The sequence below is a fragment of the Ochlerotatus camptorhynchus genome, unplaced genomic scaffold, assembly GCF_037179485.1.
Source record: "Ochlerotatus camptorhynchus isolate MF236.1 unplaced genomic scaffold, CSIRO-AGI_Acam_v1.1 ptg000112l, whole genome shotgun sequence".
In the NCBI taxonomy this organism is placed as follows: Eukaryota; Metazoa; Arthropoda; class Insecta; order Diptera; family Culicidae; genus Ochlerotatus; species Ochlerotatus camptorhynchus.
In genome coordinates this window covers 2,737,124-2,756,058 of record NW_027040602.1, presented here as the reverse complement: position 1 = coordinate 2,756,058, position 18,935 = coordinate 2,737,124, and the positions used below count along the sequence as shown (strand labels likewise).

At 38.4% G+C, this 18,935-nt stretch overlaps 1 protein-coding gene across 3 annotated transcripts in view; it reads left to right on the top strand.

Moving 5' to 3' along the window:
- drpr (draper) overlaps nt 1–18,935 on the top strand; it is an 87,860-nt gene that overhangs the window by 40,764 nt on the left and 28,161 nt on the right. For all 3 annotated transcript variants that reach the window (XM_065219880.1, XM_065219881.1, XM_065219882.1), the window contains exon 2: nt 17,392–18,784. In XM_065219880.1, the coding sequence (XP_065075952.1) occupies nt 18,337–18,784 (448 nt within the window). In that variant the 5' untranslated portion in view covers nt 17,392–18,336. The remainder of the gene's footprint in view (nt 1–17,391; nt 18,785–18,935) is intronic.

The following is an 18,935-nucleotide window of genomic DNA, read 5'->3' as shown; positions in this document are numbered from 1 at the left end:
TTCACTGAGTTGAGAATTTCGAAACCGCACACGCTGAGGGCAACCCAATTTAATAGCATAATTATTTGACACCACCATGTGTGAAGAAGCAGCACCACGTGGCATAAGACGAGCTTGTGTTGTGTTTTATTTGTGAAGGCAAATCTAGCAGTCGTACAAGGTGAACAAGTGTTTTGTTTTCATTTGAACTTAATATTTTAACAACTCCAGTGAAAGAGAATCAATTTTGTTTGCGGTCCATGGGAAGGAATTGCTTAAAACTTTGGTTTTCATAACAAATACAACTAACGTAAGCATACGGGGGGAGGTAGCTCATCGATTCTTCCGGTTCGCCTCCTAGCATCGTGCTATAAGGTACCAGGCGATAACCAGGGTAGTTGATCGATAGCTCGATGACGTCATTTCGTTGGCGTCTGCAATGGGAAATTCTCATAGCAGGCGTTGACGATGGGACGTTGTCGAGTTGTTGAATAGCAACTATCGTGGTAACTCACCGATTACCTGTCGATCTGCCAAATTTGGAAAGACGTCTGCATTGAATTGTCTCATATAATAATATTCCGCCCACTATATCACAAGAAATTACGAGTAGCTGAGTGGAATGGAGATAAGTTAAGCATTGGGTACAGGACCAAGTCTCCCCTGGGTGGTGCCAGAAGATGAGCGCAATAGAATCATCAAGTTGCCATAAGGCACGGAATGAGACTATTGCATGGCTGGGTAGTCAAAGTCTTCCATACGTTAGTCATTTCAGGTGGATTAGAACAGGTTTAGGTTTAGGGTGGGCGTTGGCCAGATTTGGATTTTTCAGATATAATCCTAAATAGGACCTAGATTATTTAATACACTAGTAACCTCAACTTCTGTCACAATGTTTCATTGTGTCTAATCAACAATCAATGGGTAAAATATCAAATTTGCGGTAAATTGGAAAGAAACGGAACTTGGAGTGTAGAGCGCACTGCCCACTGGACGATTCTGAAGCCTGACCTATATATATAGATACATTCATACCATTGGCATTTTGTATTTGAGATAAGACAGAGACAGGATGCGGAGGGCCCGCTTAGGGGGAGCGTAACCCATGTTATGGCTTCCATTTATTAAATAGTTCAGATAGGCTGGAAATGATAGGTTCATGGTGAGAAAATGTACCATATGGTGCCCGTTCACTGATCAAAATTAAATTAGATTCAAATCGTCAGGCCCTGCCCTGTAATAAGGGGATTGACGATGATTTGTCAAGTTTCATTTTGCATTTGCATATAATTGTAAGTTTAGGTTTGCTTTTGTAATTGTGAGATAGATAGTTTGCCTCAATTGAAACATTGAGTTGTATAAACTTGACGAATCATACCTCTAAAATAGTAGTAGTTACAGTGCCGCATTATCTAACAACCACTGCCTGCAACTAATGTTGGAGGGGTCAGCAGGGCTGATTACGGATCAAAACTAACATAACTCTAACACTGAAATGATCCCGAAACTAACGCTCATTCATTGCACTTTGAGTCATAAAGTAGTTTTATTTATTTTCCTACTAATCTATCTACACACTTAGTTTTTTTCTACCGAGCTCGGCTGTGCGGGTCTCGGCGGGAAGGGGGTTTCGCTGAGATCTCGGCGGGAGTGACATTTGATTGCCGAGTCTCGGATAATGCCTTTTCTAATAATCTGCCTACGTTTCTCTTATTTGTTATCTACTTCATCCCTTTTTTATTTGTCTGCTCTTCTTTCCTCTTCTCTTCTTTTGTTTTGTTTGTTTACATATAACTAATACTAATACCTCCTTGTTTTCTCTCTAATTTGTCTACTATGTCCCACCATCACGATGAGAGATGAGCTACCGTACATGGTACACGCTCATATACACTCCCAAAATAGTATGCCGCAAGTAAGTATATCACAGAGGCAACTAAAGATCCAGAAACGAAAACCGATAACGCTGAAGATAATGAGCTTTGGTGATTTATATGACTAAATAGTATTATTTATTTATACTAACCTAAACACAACGTGGGGTGACCCAAATCCAAACGATCACTAACCAAAATAATAGACTTATCTTTTTTCAGCAGCACTACACCAGCCAGCAAAGTTCAACAATCCATCGTTGCTTATGCCTTTGTTGTCGTTTGGAACCAGTTTTGCAAGGTAGGCGACGATTGTGCGTATTTCTCGCGTAACTTTTGAAAAGAGCCTATTTATAGCCTGAACAATATGTAAAGAGCAAATTGAAACATTGAACGTCGCGTGAAAGTGGAACTTAATGAAGGCCTAAGTACTTTTTCGTAGTTTTTAGTTTTCGGATTTGAAAGATCGTCGGTTACAGTGGCCTGCTTACTGAGCAGAAAAACGCGGTCCCAGGTCCTTACATATCAAAGAGATTTATGGTAAAATCGCTTGTGTATCGTGTATTTTGTGAAACTCGTTGTTGTCGTTGGTTCCGGGTTTGAATGGATACAAAAATTTGAGCAACGGTATTATGTGATATGAGGGGCTCGGTGGCCTTAGAGCAACCGTTTTTGCTTACTGAGCAGAACATCATGAGTCTAATCTCAGGCCCATCCACATTCAAGATTCGTCAATCGTTAATATGACTACATGGTAATAACAGCAACTCGGTGATTAAAAAGGTGCTCGTCTGCCTAGTGGCAAACGTTTTTGCTTACTGAGCAGAAGACCGTGGGTTTAGTCCCAAGCTCCTTCGCGTTATATGATCGTTAGGGCATCAATTCAGCTTATCGTTTACCAAAACGAACCCTGCTGCAAACCCAACCCTCTTATCCAACATCCCAGTGATTCCTCGTGGAAGTGCAGAGGTGTTCTCGGCTTCCATCAAAGCGAGTGTCATGTCAACACAATCCTTCCCATTCCTTTCTTGACCTGTGTTCGGGCGCGGCCGGCGCTGGTATTGCCTAATTTAAGATCACCAGTTTTTACACATTGAGGATGATTGCTAGTCCCAAGCATCGTCTATTGGTTCTCTGTGTAATTACAGCTGATCTGGCAATAACAGAGTAGCAACCGTGGGCGGTCAATCAAGCTCAAGCTCAAGCAAGCTCAAATACAACTAACGTAAGCATACGTTTCTTATATTCCAGGTTTATATTCGAAATGTGACTTATGGACTGTGGTAATATATAGAGATAACAGTTACTAAATATTAGAGAGGGTCTAGTATAACAGAGCCAATCGAGCAGTGCCTATCTTGATTGCATTGGCAGTGTTGCAAGAAACTACCTAGACATACCAAGGCAGTTTGTTTTGAATCCGCTCCTCTCTTATACTAGACCCTCTCTAGTAAATACAATTTTAATTCACTACCTTAATAGCTTATCCTCGACGCTCGACAGCTACTAACACTCAGGGTGATCAGCGGGGTACACGACGTTAGGCATACAGACGTTTGGCATACGAACGTTACGCATACGGACGTTAGGCATAATGTACGATAGGCATAAAGGACGTTAGGCATAATGGACGTTAGGCATAATGGACGTTAGGCATAATGGACGTTAGGCATAATGGACGTTAGGCATAATGGACGTTAGGCATAATCTACCCGATGAATTCCAGAAAGATGATAATGGGGATTGATTACTGACATCGGTGACAATAATGAAAGAGCCTTAATTTTTGAGGCTCATGAAAATTGTCTTGGACAGGCAAAGTATTGGGTTGCAGTGGGTATCGATAAGTATGGCAGGAAATCCTGAAAGCAGCAGGTATGAATTTTTGTTATTGAATGAAAAATCACAGAATTCACCATTCTTTATTTCATGAGCTGTTCTTTGAAGAAAACCTTTTCTTCTTTGACAATTGCAATATGTGTGAAAGAATATATTATAACAAATGTGTGTTTATTGTTATTCCTAGATTCGATTGATTTCAAGATATAGTTCAAAACTATGCTGAGTTTTCATTACTTAACCACTATGGCTACAAATCTTGGATCTAAGTAAATATGTAGCTACCTCACTTATGATATAATAAATAATGGATTCCAAACTGTGCTTATTAAATCAACTTTGTTTGTATAACTTGTATGATCTTTTATTCAACGCTTAGACTAATTTAAGCATTGTTTACAAAGCTCGAAACAGGTTTCTATGCTTAGTGTTCATTATGCCTAACGTCCATTATGCCTAATTACTTTATGCCTAACGTCCGTATGCCAAACGTATTTATGCCAAATGGGGTACACTCGATCAGCGAACCGGGAAAAACCCGGGAATTTGAAAAGTAACCGGGGAAAACCCGGGAATTCGATGCGAGAAATCTAATATACTGCCACTCAATTTGTATGCTTCTTCTTTTGTACATATGCTTGTACTAGGTTATTATAATGACCTATGTTGTTTTTCTACAAAGCTTATAAAAATCTAACTAAAATTCATTATGATTTGCGAGTCATGCAGATTCCACGTTTATCAACTTATTTGTTACTTTTCTGATAAAAAAAACTAACTTGGTCCGTGTCATGTTCAAACTGGATAGTTTTAACGTGTTATAGGCTGTTTACAAGATACAAGAACAATTTTGCTACATTTTCTTGTATCACGGAAACTGCTTATAACACTTTACTGATTCTAACACTAAACATGATATGAATGTAGACCAGCTTTTATAATGAATTTTGAGGTTTATGCTTTTAGTGTTCTGTTTTTCAACGAGACATATCAACGAAATATAAATATTATAATTTCCAATGGCGTCGCGTCCACATGTGCAACATGTGCACGACACGATATTCTGTGTTTCGATATTTTCCCTAACTCGACGAAATTTAAAGCCCCTTCAATGTGGCAACCAATGCGCTAACACGATATTTCCCTAATTCGTTACCTCATTTATTCGATGTGTTTTAATAAATTTTTCCATGTATTTTCACATCTCTAGGCAGATAAATAATTGTGATCTAGAAGAAAGATTTTAGAATAAAATAACAAGTAAATTTTGTAGTAAAAAAATCTGAAATAAATATTTCACTTGACGAACAACATTTTAAATATAATTTTCAATTTCATAACAAAATCATAGCTAATAGACCATTACATTATTGGGTTTAGTTATGGAATTTACTAATTTTGATGTTTTTTTACATGTTCTGTAGTTTGATACCTCCCTAACCCAATACAAAAATAGCATACCCGAACGATAACCCAAATGATCGAACAATTCCTTAAATGGTTTGGATGATACCCTGAACGCGTCGTTAAGCAAAATAACCATACAAATGTTATTAAGAAAGTCGATGGTCCTTTGAATATCGAGTAAGGGAGAGTTGACTGTATTTCAAAAATAACATTTACTTTTTGTATCTATAATTCAATCACTCCAAAGTTAAGGATCAAGTCCAGTTGCCTAACATGCTGAACAGACAACGTTTATAATTAATCAAAACGTTATCATAAAGATGTACGGTTCACTTTTAAATAAACCAAGCGACTCATTTATCTAATAAACTTTCTTATTAAAAAAAGTTTTGCTACTAAAGATAATGTTCCCCCAAATACCGTCGACAATTTATATTTGATCACGTTAAAAAAAAGTATTCATTGAACATTTTCGTTTCTTGCTGACTATTACCAACCGGGAAATGTTCGAGATTTTAACTGGGAAAAAACGGGAATTTCACCCTGATTAGGTTGTGTACATAGGTATGAAATGCTAATTATTTATAACTCGAAGTTAATTTATCTTCCACGTTTCAAATTGTGATTGTGTGAGACTTGCAAAGGGTTCATGAATTTAATACATCTCGCAACTAATTAAGATTACCTATACGAGCTATTGTTCTTTGAGTCATAGCAGGCTGGTGAGAAAGTGACTAACGTTTCGTGCTTGTTTTTCGTTCTCCTGTCAGCATGCATCGGTACAGCTCTCGAATCTCAGGTTTGTATGTGGATAGATAACACTGATCTATTATCAAACATTTCATTCCTCTCATCTGCGGCTAATGCAATTCATACTCCATTTTGATGATTCACTTTGAGCACAACTAATCCCGTGACAAGTCAACGATTTCATTGCTACCCGAAGATCTGATTTTAAGCAACATGTAAATATGTAATCTACTTTCTATTAGCGCAAGCCACATCAACACCTCTAATCAACCGCGGTAGTCGAAGCTGCCGACGACGTAAGCTATGTTATTCAACCCGAACTCGCAATACACCGGCTGCATGCACCACACTAGTCGCTCCAATTACTCATCCAAACATGCGATTGCTGCTGGAGTCCGAATCGGAATTTGAACTTTTTGGAGCGAATGTAATTAGAACAGTCCGATCAGCTACGTTACCCTGTTGGAAATCAGCTAGGGAAAAATCGCAGCTACATTTACCCAATTGGACCAAGTATCTCACCTGGATCAACTGCACGTTAAGTTGTCTGTCGGCATTCGGACAAATCCTAGCCGTCGTATTGAGCGTTCCGCTGTGGCTGGTGGCCTTGTACATCGTGACCGTGGAGTACATTTTCACGTCATCGACGTATCGAATGGGAAATAGAATTCTAAGAAGTGAGTCAATTTGTTGACCGGTTGGTGGTCGGAAGCATCAGCCGGTCGGTATGGGATGAAAACGAAAAGACATTAAGCGAAATGGATGATTCAGAGAAAATCTCGCTGCCAAATGGGGCAGATTTTCCTTTTCGTTGGCGCCGGTAGCAGATTGACAAGATTAGCACGCGAGTTGTACAGTTTGAAGATGGCCAGACATTCAGCTGGTGAAGTCAAGTGATGATGATATTTCATGCAGGTTGCGGAAATGTTGACGCCAACGAGATCTCTTCTTAACTATATGTATTTGTAATAGGGTGGTTCTGGTAGAGGCTGAGTTGTCTGACTAATAAATTTAATGGGTAATAGGAGAAGGACCCTGTTCTCAATTTGCATAAACTGGCTGCTGGTTGTTGTTACACTTGTAGCGGAGGTGTGTGGTTTGTCATCACAACAATTGGAGGGAAGTTATTTATTTGTTCGTTTTTGACACATTACACCTACCTACAATTAGCAAAGAATGAGTTGTTATGTAAGCGCGAGAACCAGTGACTCAATTTCTGTTGGGATTGTAGAACAGAAAATTATTAGAAATTTATCTGAACGCAAACCGGATATCTTCGTTAGTATTCAATACTTAATTTATTCGAGTTTTTGATCCAATTCCCTGATAATAGCTTACAATTTACTTTTCATTCACGAGGGAACACCACTCGACCTTGACAATGCGACATTTTCCCGGTGCCACAGCAGCGAGCATGTGAGTGAGTGACAGTCAAACAATTCTATCAAATTGCATCACATTTACCGGACAGCTTTCCCACAACCCTCTGCCGAGTTACTAAATCCATCATGAAGAAATTATCGACATGCAAGCTCGCACACAACGTGTGTTATTTATTCCATCCAAAGCACTCAGCATGGGAACGATGATTGCAAAAGCGTCCTAATCGAACAAAAAAAAAACAGAACTATCATATCTGCATCGATGTCATCATGTCAGTCGTTGGGAAAATGTGCATAGCGGTACCCCTTAATTATCATTTCCGATCTAACGGACCATCATCCCGCAGGTCCGCAGGCTAACAAACCAATCGTCCGGGTACCCGCATCTGACCATAGAATCGTGCCTCGTCTATTCCGCACAATCCGGTATTTGCAAACATAGGTGGTTTCAGCTTACATATGCTGCAAACCGGTGGTGTTCTATGCTCGAAGAGGGTGATTTTTGCGCAAACCTCTCTCGGCGATCGCTGATGTTTATGTTGTCACCCTCTGTTCCGCCGAGTCGTCGCGTTGGTGACTTCGAGCTGGGGAAATACTAAATGTTTTGAAACATCAGTGTAATAGCACACGTTTATGTGGGTTGATGTTGTTTGTGTTGCAAATCCCCATTACCCTTGTAGAGTTATTGCATGGGAACATTGGTACGTATGTATGTTTAAATTAAATATTTATGTTTGAAAATCGAATTGGTTAATCGATCCCTGGAAAGATCCGAATATGATCTATTGGTCAGCAGATATTGTACGTATAATAATGGTTAACGGAACTCGATGACATCAGTCCATTCTTTCACTTGGCACTAATCGTGCTAAATATTTTAGTTAATTATTTCGCAGTTCGTCGTTTAGAGGCGACAATCGTACTGGGTGACGATATCGTGCCGTTTCCAGCTATCACCATCACACCAGCAGCAGTAACGATCGTATTTCAGTGTACACAACTGATCAAAACTTTCATTTTTTTTGTTTGCTGTTTCCTCTTCGGTATCTTATCGCATATAAGCCATTCTCCAAATTCTGGTACTTAAAATGTTTGCCAGTTTCAAAAACGGTGATTGTGTGTGTGGCCGCGTGTGCCAAACATAGTGTGATAATCAAAATTCAATTGAATTCGTTTGGTTATGCCTGTAGTGGAAAAATGTGATACTTGTTACTCGATGTTGTACGTACCTGTGCCAACGATCGCGCAAATGTAATGAAGCAAGTTCCTGGAAGATATTGCCAAGCGATGTTATTGATTGAATCCCTCGTACATATTACTAGTACGTATTGTGTAATTGGAACGAGTTATATCGAAACGCCTTTTTGCTTGGAACATGTGAAGGTAGAATTACTCATAACAAACACCTTCCTTTTTGCTAATAGAAATTCTGACAAAAAGTGGTCATATGATGTGAGGTGATAGATGAATTCACATGTGCTTTGAGGTATTGCATGATGGAGTTTGACCCTAGTCAGAAACAGGCAATTTCACTGGGGATATCCGGAACATGTCCGGATGTGGTAAGTGTGAACCTAAGCTCTTGGGCATTCCAAATTACTATGGATGAACTGGTTTTTTTTTTTGAATTAGCATGGTATCGCATGATGGGTTTTGACCCTTGTCAATGTGGTCCTGCGTACTCCATATTACCATTGATTTTTTTTAATTCTCATGTCATTTAATGTATCACATGATGGGTTTTATTCGTTTCAGGTCGGATGTAGTCTCATGGTTCATACAAACCGGAACATGTTCTGACCGATTCTAAAAATATTCAAAAGTGTTCTACACGATAACCGCAAAATACCCAAAAATGACTATAAAAGACTCAATATTGACTTCAAAGTAAGCATTTTCGTGGGACTACCCATTACATGAGAAAAATTTTTACCCATATAGGAGTATTTGTTACTCACTAATGAATACTTATTACTCATTAACCAAATGAGCTCAAATTTTACCTGATTTATAATCGATTTAGTGGGGAGGAGCAAAATCGATAATTTGAATCACCCTAATGTGTATCTTTCTATGTATGAATGGTAAAACCTGAATTTATTCACCTCTGGTGAAATCTGACCTTTTTTACTAAATCACAATTACGATTACTTTTACAAAGGGACGTATCAGCCTTTGTAAACAATGCATTTGATCGTAAGTTTGGCGTAAATGATAGCTCGCCCACGCATACTAACACCACTACCAGGTAGGGAAAAATTATCTATCAGATAGTAGTGTTCGCATGCGTGGGCGAGCTACCAGTTACGCCAAATCGTCGATCAAATGCATTGTTTACAAAAGCTGATACGTCCCTTCGAAAGAGTTACAAAGAGATGTTGAGCAATTTCCTTGTTGATATCCGGAACATATACAGGTGTTGGCCAATGTGGTCCTAAGTTCTTAATGTGAGCAGCAATGAGGTTGTTTTAGAGTTCTATTGTAATTTTATGTAGGGTTTTGGGATGGGTCTATTTTGAAACTGGTCATTCCCTCGGGGGTAGATCGGACATATCAAAGTCGCGTGATGGGTTGGTAAATTGAATACAATCATGTGTTAAAGTTGATATGTACGAGGAGAACAGTATATTGTCTAATGGTTGTGTCTGCAAAAAAGCGTTGTTTCCTTTACATAATAAGAAACTGGCCACTTCTCCAGCGGTACCCGGAATAAGACATGGGTGTGATCAATATGGTCCTGGATTATCGATGTGGCTGTAATTGATCTTGTTTTTGGATTCTGATGTAATTTGATGTGTCGCAATATGGGTTTTAGTCTTAATTAGAAACTGATCACTTGTTCGGGGGTACCCGGATCATGGCCGGATGAGACAAATGTGGTCCTGGGCAGGGATGGAAAATCATTTACATTCATTTCATGCATTCATTTACATTCATTTGCCTCTTACTTTTTTCATCAACAGAATACCCTAAAATGATGTATGAAACTTTTGTAGCTTATATTAACTACAACTTTTGTTAATAACTAAAATCTGAATCTCTTATGTATGACGAAATAGAGCTGGCAGAACATGTTATTGTTTTTTAGTAAATGCAATTTACATTCACTGAAAAACAATGATGGGTTCTTATCGCTCTGATTAATCGTGCATAAGAGACACAGATTTGAGTTGTTTACAAAAAATATAGCTAATATCAAAGCCTACAAAAGCTTCAAACACTATTTTACGGAATTCTGTTGATGAAAAAAGTTAGAGGCAAATGAATGTAAATGAATGCACGAAATGAATGAAAATGATTTTCCATCCCTGGTCCTGGGCACTCGATTTGGCTGTAATTGATCTTGTTTTTGGATTTTGATGTAATTTGATGTGTCTAGTTCACAGACCATACTCAACGAAACTTGTTCCGGCCATCCCTTCCGAACCGGTTAATCGATTTCAAAATTATGCAATAGCGTTCAATTCATTTGGCGATTGTTGCGTCCAATTCGGTGCTGTAAATGCTGAGAACGGAGTCGATGGCCAAGTGGCAACAGGAATGGGACTCGGTGGAGAACGATTCTCTTGACTTGCGGGAACAGAGCTAAAATTCCACCTGACGTAATTCCTATCTGGTAATGGTTGATTCATGAAGTACCTACATTGGTTCGGACACCCAAGGTCACCTCTCTGTCCGGAATGTGGAAATGTGGACCTCGACTATCCTAGATTTGAAGCAGTGTGAAAAGGCTCTTAAGGCTCAATTTACTTTGATGCAGTTTTTTTCGACGCATTATTTTGGTTTGCAAAAAGCTCGCGTCATTTTGTGTAAAATATCAAAAGGAATCGAATAGTGCGAGTTTTTTGCAATCTGAAATAATGCGTCGGAAAAAACTGCTTTTGAAATTTTCCAAAAAGCATCAAAGTAAATGGCCTCCCTTAGCTCAGTTGGTAAAGGCGCAGCTACAAAGCAAGACCATGCTGGAGGTGGCTGGGTTCAATTCCCGGTCCGGTCTAGGAATTTTTCGGGTTGGAAAATTTCTCGATTTCCCTGGGCATAGAAGTATGATTGGACTTGCCACACAATTATACAAATGCAAAAATGGTACAGGCATCGAAAGCTCTCAATTAATAACTGTGGAAGTGCATCTAGAACACTAAGTTGAGAGCACACAATAAGCTAAATATGCGATATGCAATAAGCTTTAAATGCGAAGAAGAAGAAGATCAAAGTAAATTGAACCTTAATGTAGAAAATGTCGTCGATGAAATGTGTCGGGAGCAGGTATGGCAAATCATTTACATTCATTTCCCTCTATCTTTTTTCATCAACAGAATTCCATGAAATGATGTATGAAACTTTTGTAGGTTTTGATATTAACTACAACTTTTGTCGATAACTCAAATCTGTGCCTCTTATGCATGACGAACTAGAGCGGGCAGAACTTGTTACTATTTTTCAGTGAATGGTTACATTCAGTGAAAAACATAGGTAAGTTCCGTTCGCTCCGGTTCATCATGCATAAGATATACAAATTTAAAGTATTGAAAAAAGTTGTAGTTAATATCAAAACTTATAAAAGTATCATACATCATTTCATGGAATTCTGTTGATGAAAAAAGATAGAGGCAAATGAATGTAAATGAATGCACGAAATGAATGTAAATGATTTGCCATGCCTGGTTGGGAGGAAGGCTCCTGAAATGCCGTCAGCAAGGCAGTTAAGCAAATTCTATCTGAGCTGCAATGTAAGTGGACAATCGAATTTTGAATATTGTACAAGAAATTTTAACGTATTGTATTTACACGTCACACACACTAAGATTATTTCACCAAAATCTGTGAAATTTTACCGAAATCTCAACAGCTGAACGTTCGGTAAACAGTTCGGTGATTTTTCACAGATTTCCTGTAATTTTTCACCGAATATCTGTGAAAAATCCCCGAATCGTTTACCGAACGTTCAGCTGTTGAGATTTCGGTAAAATTTCACAGATTTTGGTAAAATAATCTAAGTGTGCATATAGTAAGAATTTTCAACAATAGAACAACAGTGCAATTAATGGTAAATGGCTCAAGTTGGTTCGGGAAAAATATAAGATGATTATTTCAGTAGCGTCGCGTCCAGATGTGCAACATGTGCACGACACAGGTGTAAAAATGCGTTTAGATTTGTATAGATATTATGGTCACATTATAGCTGTACTTCTTTACGCCAGACCACAAGTGACCATGAATACACTATTTTATAGCGTGGCTCAATTAAATCTTCGACCTTGATTTGCATCAAAAAGGATTCAGTTCAGTTCGGATGGTCTGCCTAATCCCTAAAGCTGGGTTTAGACAGGGTAAGTCAATTGATCAAGTCAGTTGAATTCAACTGACTTGAACGAGAATTGAACGTGTAAACCATGCAATTCAACTGACTTGATCAACTCACTTGAATTGAAAAAAGTTGAACCAGGCTCAACTTTTCAAGCCAATTGTTGATCAAATGACTTGCCTAGTCTAAACTCAGCTTAATGCATCGATTTCTAAGCATGTCGATATCACTACCATGACAAAACTCGTTAAATAGTTCACCTAAAAGCGAGCTTTTTTAGATGGTGACATACCACAAATTTTTCACAATACATGGCGGTTTGCACCACTAGTTGTAATAGAAACTTTCAGCAGTTACGCGTCAAACGGGAGCAGTCTGCTACGCTTTGGACATGTATCAAACTTGCAGACCGGTTTGAATGTGTGAGTTTAAACATAGAAGAACATATGTAATGTATGGGCGCCTAAAGCGTGCATTTCTCGCTGTGCACTTGGATATCTGATTGCTGGCAAATAGAGTAATGGAGAAAGAGAACGCAAAAGCTCGCTCTCACTCTCTTGTCAGTTGTAAATCTCTCAATTACCGACACGGAGAAAAAATACTATTTAATATTGATAATATTGATTTCAGCCTCTCACTTGCACTCATTATTGTTGTAAAAAAAGGAACGGGAGATTCGACCCAACGATATAGTTCAGCCCAATAAGTTACTTTTGAGTAAATTGCTTATTCTCAAATTTACGTGAATTAAACTTAATTTTGGGTAGAATATACTTAAGAGTAGGTAATTTTTTTGCTGGTGTTAAATGGAATTTACTATATGCGATTTACTCAAATTTGGGTAATTGGGCGGAATTGAGGGAAAAGTACCTAATTTTGGGTAGTTTTTCATCTCCGTGGATGGTTGCGCCGGTGCGCCTGTCAAAACTTATGAGCTTCCCCTGGTTCATCCTGATAGCGTTGTTCTGATGAATACACAGTTGATTAATTCAAGTTTGCTAACTTCATGAATTTTCTCTAGATTTGACACTGTTTTGTTTCAAAAAATGTTTGACGGATATTCTTCATTACACTTCAGTCGAAAGAGTTAGCCTTGTGATAAAAACGATAATTAGTTAAGTTTTGCAATTCCTAGGGCCATACAATTTTTGTTGTTATTAGGACCTTATAATTTTACGTTAGGAAGTGATTGATAAAGTAATTGAGAATATTTCCCTCGAATTCATGGAGCATTGAAAAATAAAACAAAAACTAATATGTGGTGGTAAACTACCTATAACGAACAAAGTTTGGTGCACATGTAAACAAATGAGGCACGCGACGCCTCTGGATTATTTTAAAACCAGATTTAATGCCATATTCATACTCGAATCGGTTGAAAAATACACGTAATCTTCTAGTTTACTGGATATCTATCCATTGCACGCAAGATTTTGATAATTGTTTATGTTTTGAGAGTTGGTGCACAGGTACATTGAGGTTAAGGAAACGCCACTGCATTTCATTGTACCTCTATCGGGCAATTTTAAATATCTTCAACGTTAACTTTATAGAGCTTATCCTCAACGGTTGTATTTATCAACAGCAACTTTGTATGCCGTACAGGTTAATATCAAAGACCTTACAAGTCAATTCCTCAGACCATACAGTCTATGTTTAGAGACGTTTTTAATCAACTCCAAATGTGTCTTCCATTAGCTCCAGAGGCCTTAAGAGTGGTGAGTTACAAATTACATGCACAGGCTGCACAGGCCTTACGGGTTGAGTTTAGGGGCTTTATCAATCATCTTAAAAGAGTTCAACTACAGAAACCCAGAGATCTTGTGGGTTAACTTCATTCTTCTGACTTCTGCATTGTGCATTAACTCCTAATTTATTATTAATAATAATAATTGATTAATATCAAGCCTATTTGAGACGCTTTTTCAATGAGCTGACTATAGTCTACATATAGATAGACATATCTTAGGTTATATCAGAAGCTATATGGATTAAGTTCACAGGCCTTATGAGTAAACCTAGTTCATCTCCATATATCTCTTTAAGTAGCTCTAAATCACTGATACACTCAAAATAATCCACACGTCAATGCTTGTCAAAATCGACTCCACATTCTATTCAAATCAAAAAAAGACACATCAATATAAGATACAATCTCACATTAAACCGTTTTTACCATCAAATATTTCTAATAAATGTTGCGTGATGTTTAAATCCACTAGCAGCTCTTGCAGTTTGTTTTCAACAGGCGCCATTTTGCTTATTCTTCATACACAGAATGAACGCGGAATGCAGCTGTTAAAATGGATTTAAAAAAGTACGTGATTTTCACGTAAGGCAGAATGGGACAATGCTATTCCGGAGATGAACTAGCCATAGGCTAAAAATCTCCTTAATAAAGAACTAAAAAAAAAAAACACATCTATGCTACGTGAAAAATTACGTAGATTAAAAAAAATGCTTTTTTATTCCAGTTTATATGACAAAGGTAATAATAATCGGACTTTGGTTGTAATATTAAATGAAGCGCCAGTTAGCATTGGCATTAACTGGCGCTTCATTTAATATTACAACCAAAGTCCGATTATTATTACCTTTGTCATATAAACTGGAATAAAAAAGCATTTTTTTTAATCTGCGTAATTTTTCACGTAGCATAGACGTGTTTTTTTTTAGTTCTTTATTAAGGAGATTTTTAGCCTATGGCTAGTTCATCTCCGGAATAGCATTGACGTGTGGATTTTTTTGAGTGTAGATCTTATGGGCTATAAGAGCCCGATGACGGGTTCCATAGACGGATCCCGATGAAGGGTTCCGTAGACGGATCCCGATGACGGATTTCGATGACGGGTTACGTAGAAGGATCTCGATGAAAGGTTCCGTAGACGGATCTTGGATTCCCCATCGAGGTTCACTTCCAATCCTCTTAAATTTTATTAAACACATTCACTCTTGAATGATCTGACTTCAAACTCCCTGCCGGGATCCAGCTTTGGACTCCCTGCCAGGATCTTTCTTCGAACTCGTTCACTTTCCTTAAAAAACATGTAATTAAAAAAACAATTAATTCACATTTACTCACCAAACAGCCTTTCCTTCCGACTGTGGTGGAGATGCTCTAAGTCGACTTCCGAGGTTCCATAGCTCGAATACAGTTAGTTTTTGGAACAATTCTGGCATTTCTATAGCCTTGATGATTATATTCGGCTCTCAACTTAGTCTGTTTGATGCACTTCCACAGTTATTAACTGTCATAATATCGAACCTGTACATTGCGTGTCGATGCTGTGACACAGCACGACAGTTCCGTTACCGAGAAGCGAGCTTGTACACAGCATCGACATGCATTTTGCACGTTCGCTATTATGACTGTTAATTGAGAGCTTTCTATGACAACCATGCATGAAGTTTTACATAGATTGTATGGCAAGCACAAACAAATTGAGAAAATTTACTTGAAAATCACCCATTTTCTCGTTTTAGTTCAAACCGTATTTTTCATATAATTTTTTATTTTAAATACAGTTCGGTTGATATGAGTTGATTTCAAAGGATATAACATCAAATTTAAGTGCCTCATGAATCAATTCCAGATGTCCTTGCTGGAAACACAGGCCTAAGAAATGAATTTAAATTTCAGTGTAGAAGTTTTATGGATCGTCTTCTTAGATTTCATTGGCCAACAATATTTTAACTAACGAGACCTTGTAGGTCAGCTATTGGGACCTATAACAGGCCTTTTATGACCAGTTGTCCAGAATTCATAGGGTAAGCCTTTAGATCTTGCAATTCATATTTAGTGAATCTTATTGGGTAAATCTAGCTGAGACCTTTTGAAGCAAATCACACATATTTCGAGGGTAAGTTCAGAAGTCTTTGTGTATTAATCTTGAGCTCATCGCTCTAATTCCAGCTTGAAATAAAACAGATCTCCCATACAAAGAGTGCATATGCTACTCAGTGCATATTGCATCAGAGAAGCAAGCATCGAGTTAAATTTTCAGATTTGCGCAGCTTCTGACTAAAAATGCGAAGAGGTGAAGCATACGAGGCTTTGCTTGATTTTTTCAGTTGTTGGTCTTGATGTAGTTAATGTATTCAAATTTGACTATTAACAAAATAAATTCGAAAAGTAGCTTTTTTACACCCGGGGGATTTCTTGCACCTACAGCAGAATTTGTTGAAACATTAATTGACAGTTATAACAAATGAAATTTCAAAAAAGGAAATCGATTTGAGCAAATTATTATTACTTTGAGAGGATTTTATTCGTGCTGGCATATTTTCATCAATTTATAGGTAGTTATTGAATATTTCTAAATCATTTTTGGAACTGCAACTTAGGATCTTTGTTTAAGTAAAATTGAACGGTGCTCATCATGCCCCGGGTGGCGATCTTGCACCGTCTTACTCTACATGAGCATCTCCGATCACGTTTTCTTCACTGTATTTGCGACAGGCGATAAATTCATGACGTCTTATTTGAACGTACGGGGATGCTCTTGTACAATACCATATAAACCAGTAGACCTTGAACGATTATATATATATATTTTTTGTAACTATTGCCTTTGTATAGAAATCTCCGTTATACATATAACTGAATGCAATCAAAATTGTTCGGATTTAGAAAATCAGTTCGATTGTTGTCGATGCATTTCACATACCATCATCATTCTCAAAACCAGGTTCATATGCACCAATGATGCTATCTATCTAATCAGCAATTTCCTGTTTATCCTTCAGCCAGTTTTATTGCTCATTTGAATCTACAATTGCCTTGCTCTGTGTGCCGTGTGTAATGTAATGTAACTTAGTACTAATTGTCCCTATTTTCATCTCTCCTCCATTGCAGGCAAACAACAACTAGATGGAGAACTACCGTTATCTCAACAAACAAATGCCAAAGATGCTACCAACTACAACTACGCCCGTAGTAGTGCCACAGTAAACAAAGGATCGAAAGTAAATCTCTGCTGTCGCCCAGTTTGCGTTGATCATATTCGTATGGTGTTGAGTGTACACACACGATAAACTACAACCACTGACTGCTGCGAATGATACACAATGCTATTGTGAGTTGTAGTTATCCGTTATCACACGCTCTCGAGGAAGTACAGTTTCAACGCTTCTAAGTAGGTACCTACGAGAACAAATTGAAAAATTGCAGCTACTTTAATCGTCAGTAGTGCTGTTGTCGTATTGTTCTGCACCAACACACAGGCAGAGTTCTTTCTTCCTGCTTCACTTTCATTTGGAAGTCGCTATCAAGGGAAACACATCAGTCTCGAACCAATCTACAGCGTGCAGCAGAGGTTGGAGCAAGTGACGATGATCAGTAGTCGGTGATCGATTACGAAACGCGAGAGGTGTTTTGCGGTGGTGCTGATCGCTTTGAACAGGGCTGACGCTGAGTGAATCATAAGTAAACAGATCAGAAGCAGGCTCTCTTAGTTGCCATCGATCCGTAGTGAGCAGTGTTTAGTAGCATTTGAGTCTGTATGAATGAAATTGTGTAACGATCGAACAGAGGCTGCTGGACGGTGGAAAAGTGTGGAATGCAGCACGAAGAAAGCAAGTGTGACTCAAGTGGATCTCGTAGGAACGGAAGAATGCACTGTTTACATTACAGTACAGTGTAGAATGTGAACAGATATCAAACGGTTGCATTTAAATGTCAATTAATAAAAGTATTCGCTCCAATTTATTTTAAAGTGATTGAATTATTAAATATTTCTATACAAATCAGTTGACCCTGTGTTCGCTGCAAGAGAGTTGAGTTGAATCAAATCAAGTGAAAATGAAACCCATACGACTGATGTTAGATGTTAGGACGCTATGTTTAAGTGTGTTGTTGTTCTTGTTGGTCGTTTCGGTAGCCGGTCAGCAGCTAGATCAACTAGTGGTCGATGACGAGCTGGACGGGCCAAACGTGTGCAAAGAAGTGGAACAATACCAGTTGTTTGTGACCGCCCCGCGAGAGGTGACCTATCAGGAACGGTATCAGAAATGGTGTGTGGCTGTTCCACCGCGTTGTTCGGCATATCGGGTCAAGACAAAGACTGTAAACGAAACTACGAGCGTAACCAAGGAGAGGATATTGAAGAAGTGTTGCACTGGGTACGAGAAGAATCAGCAAGGAGATCGGTGTGTACCAGCGTGCATCACTGGATGCAAGCATGGCGTATGTGTTGCACCAGAGACCTGTCGCTGCAATGAGGGTTACGCGGGAAAGACTTGCAATATAAGTAAGTAGATTCTGAGTAGGATTTATTCAAGTGGTGACGTCAATGTTTGGTTTGTGGTTGTGGTAGTACTGAAGTTTAGACATATCTAGTCTATTGCAATTTCTTCGTCAAATACATTTGAGTGTCATCCTGATACAATCAAAACTATGCT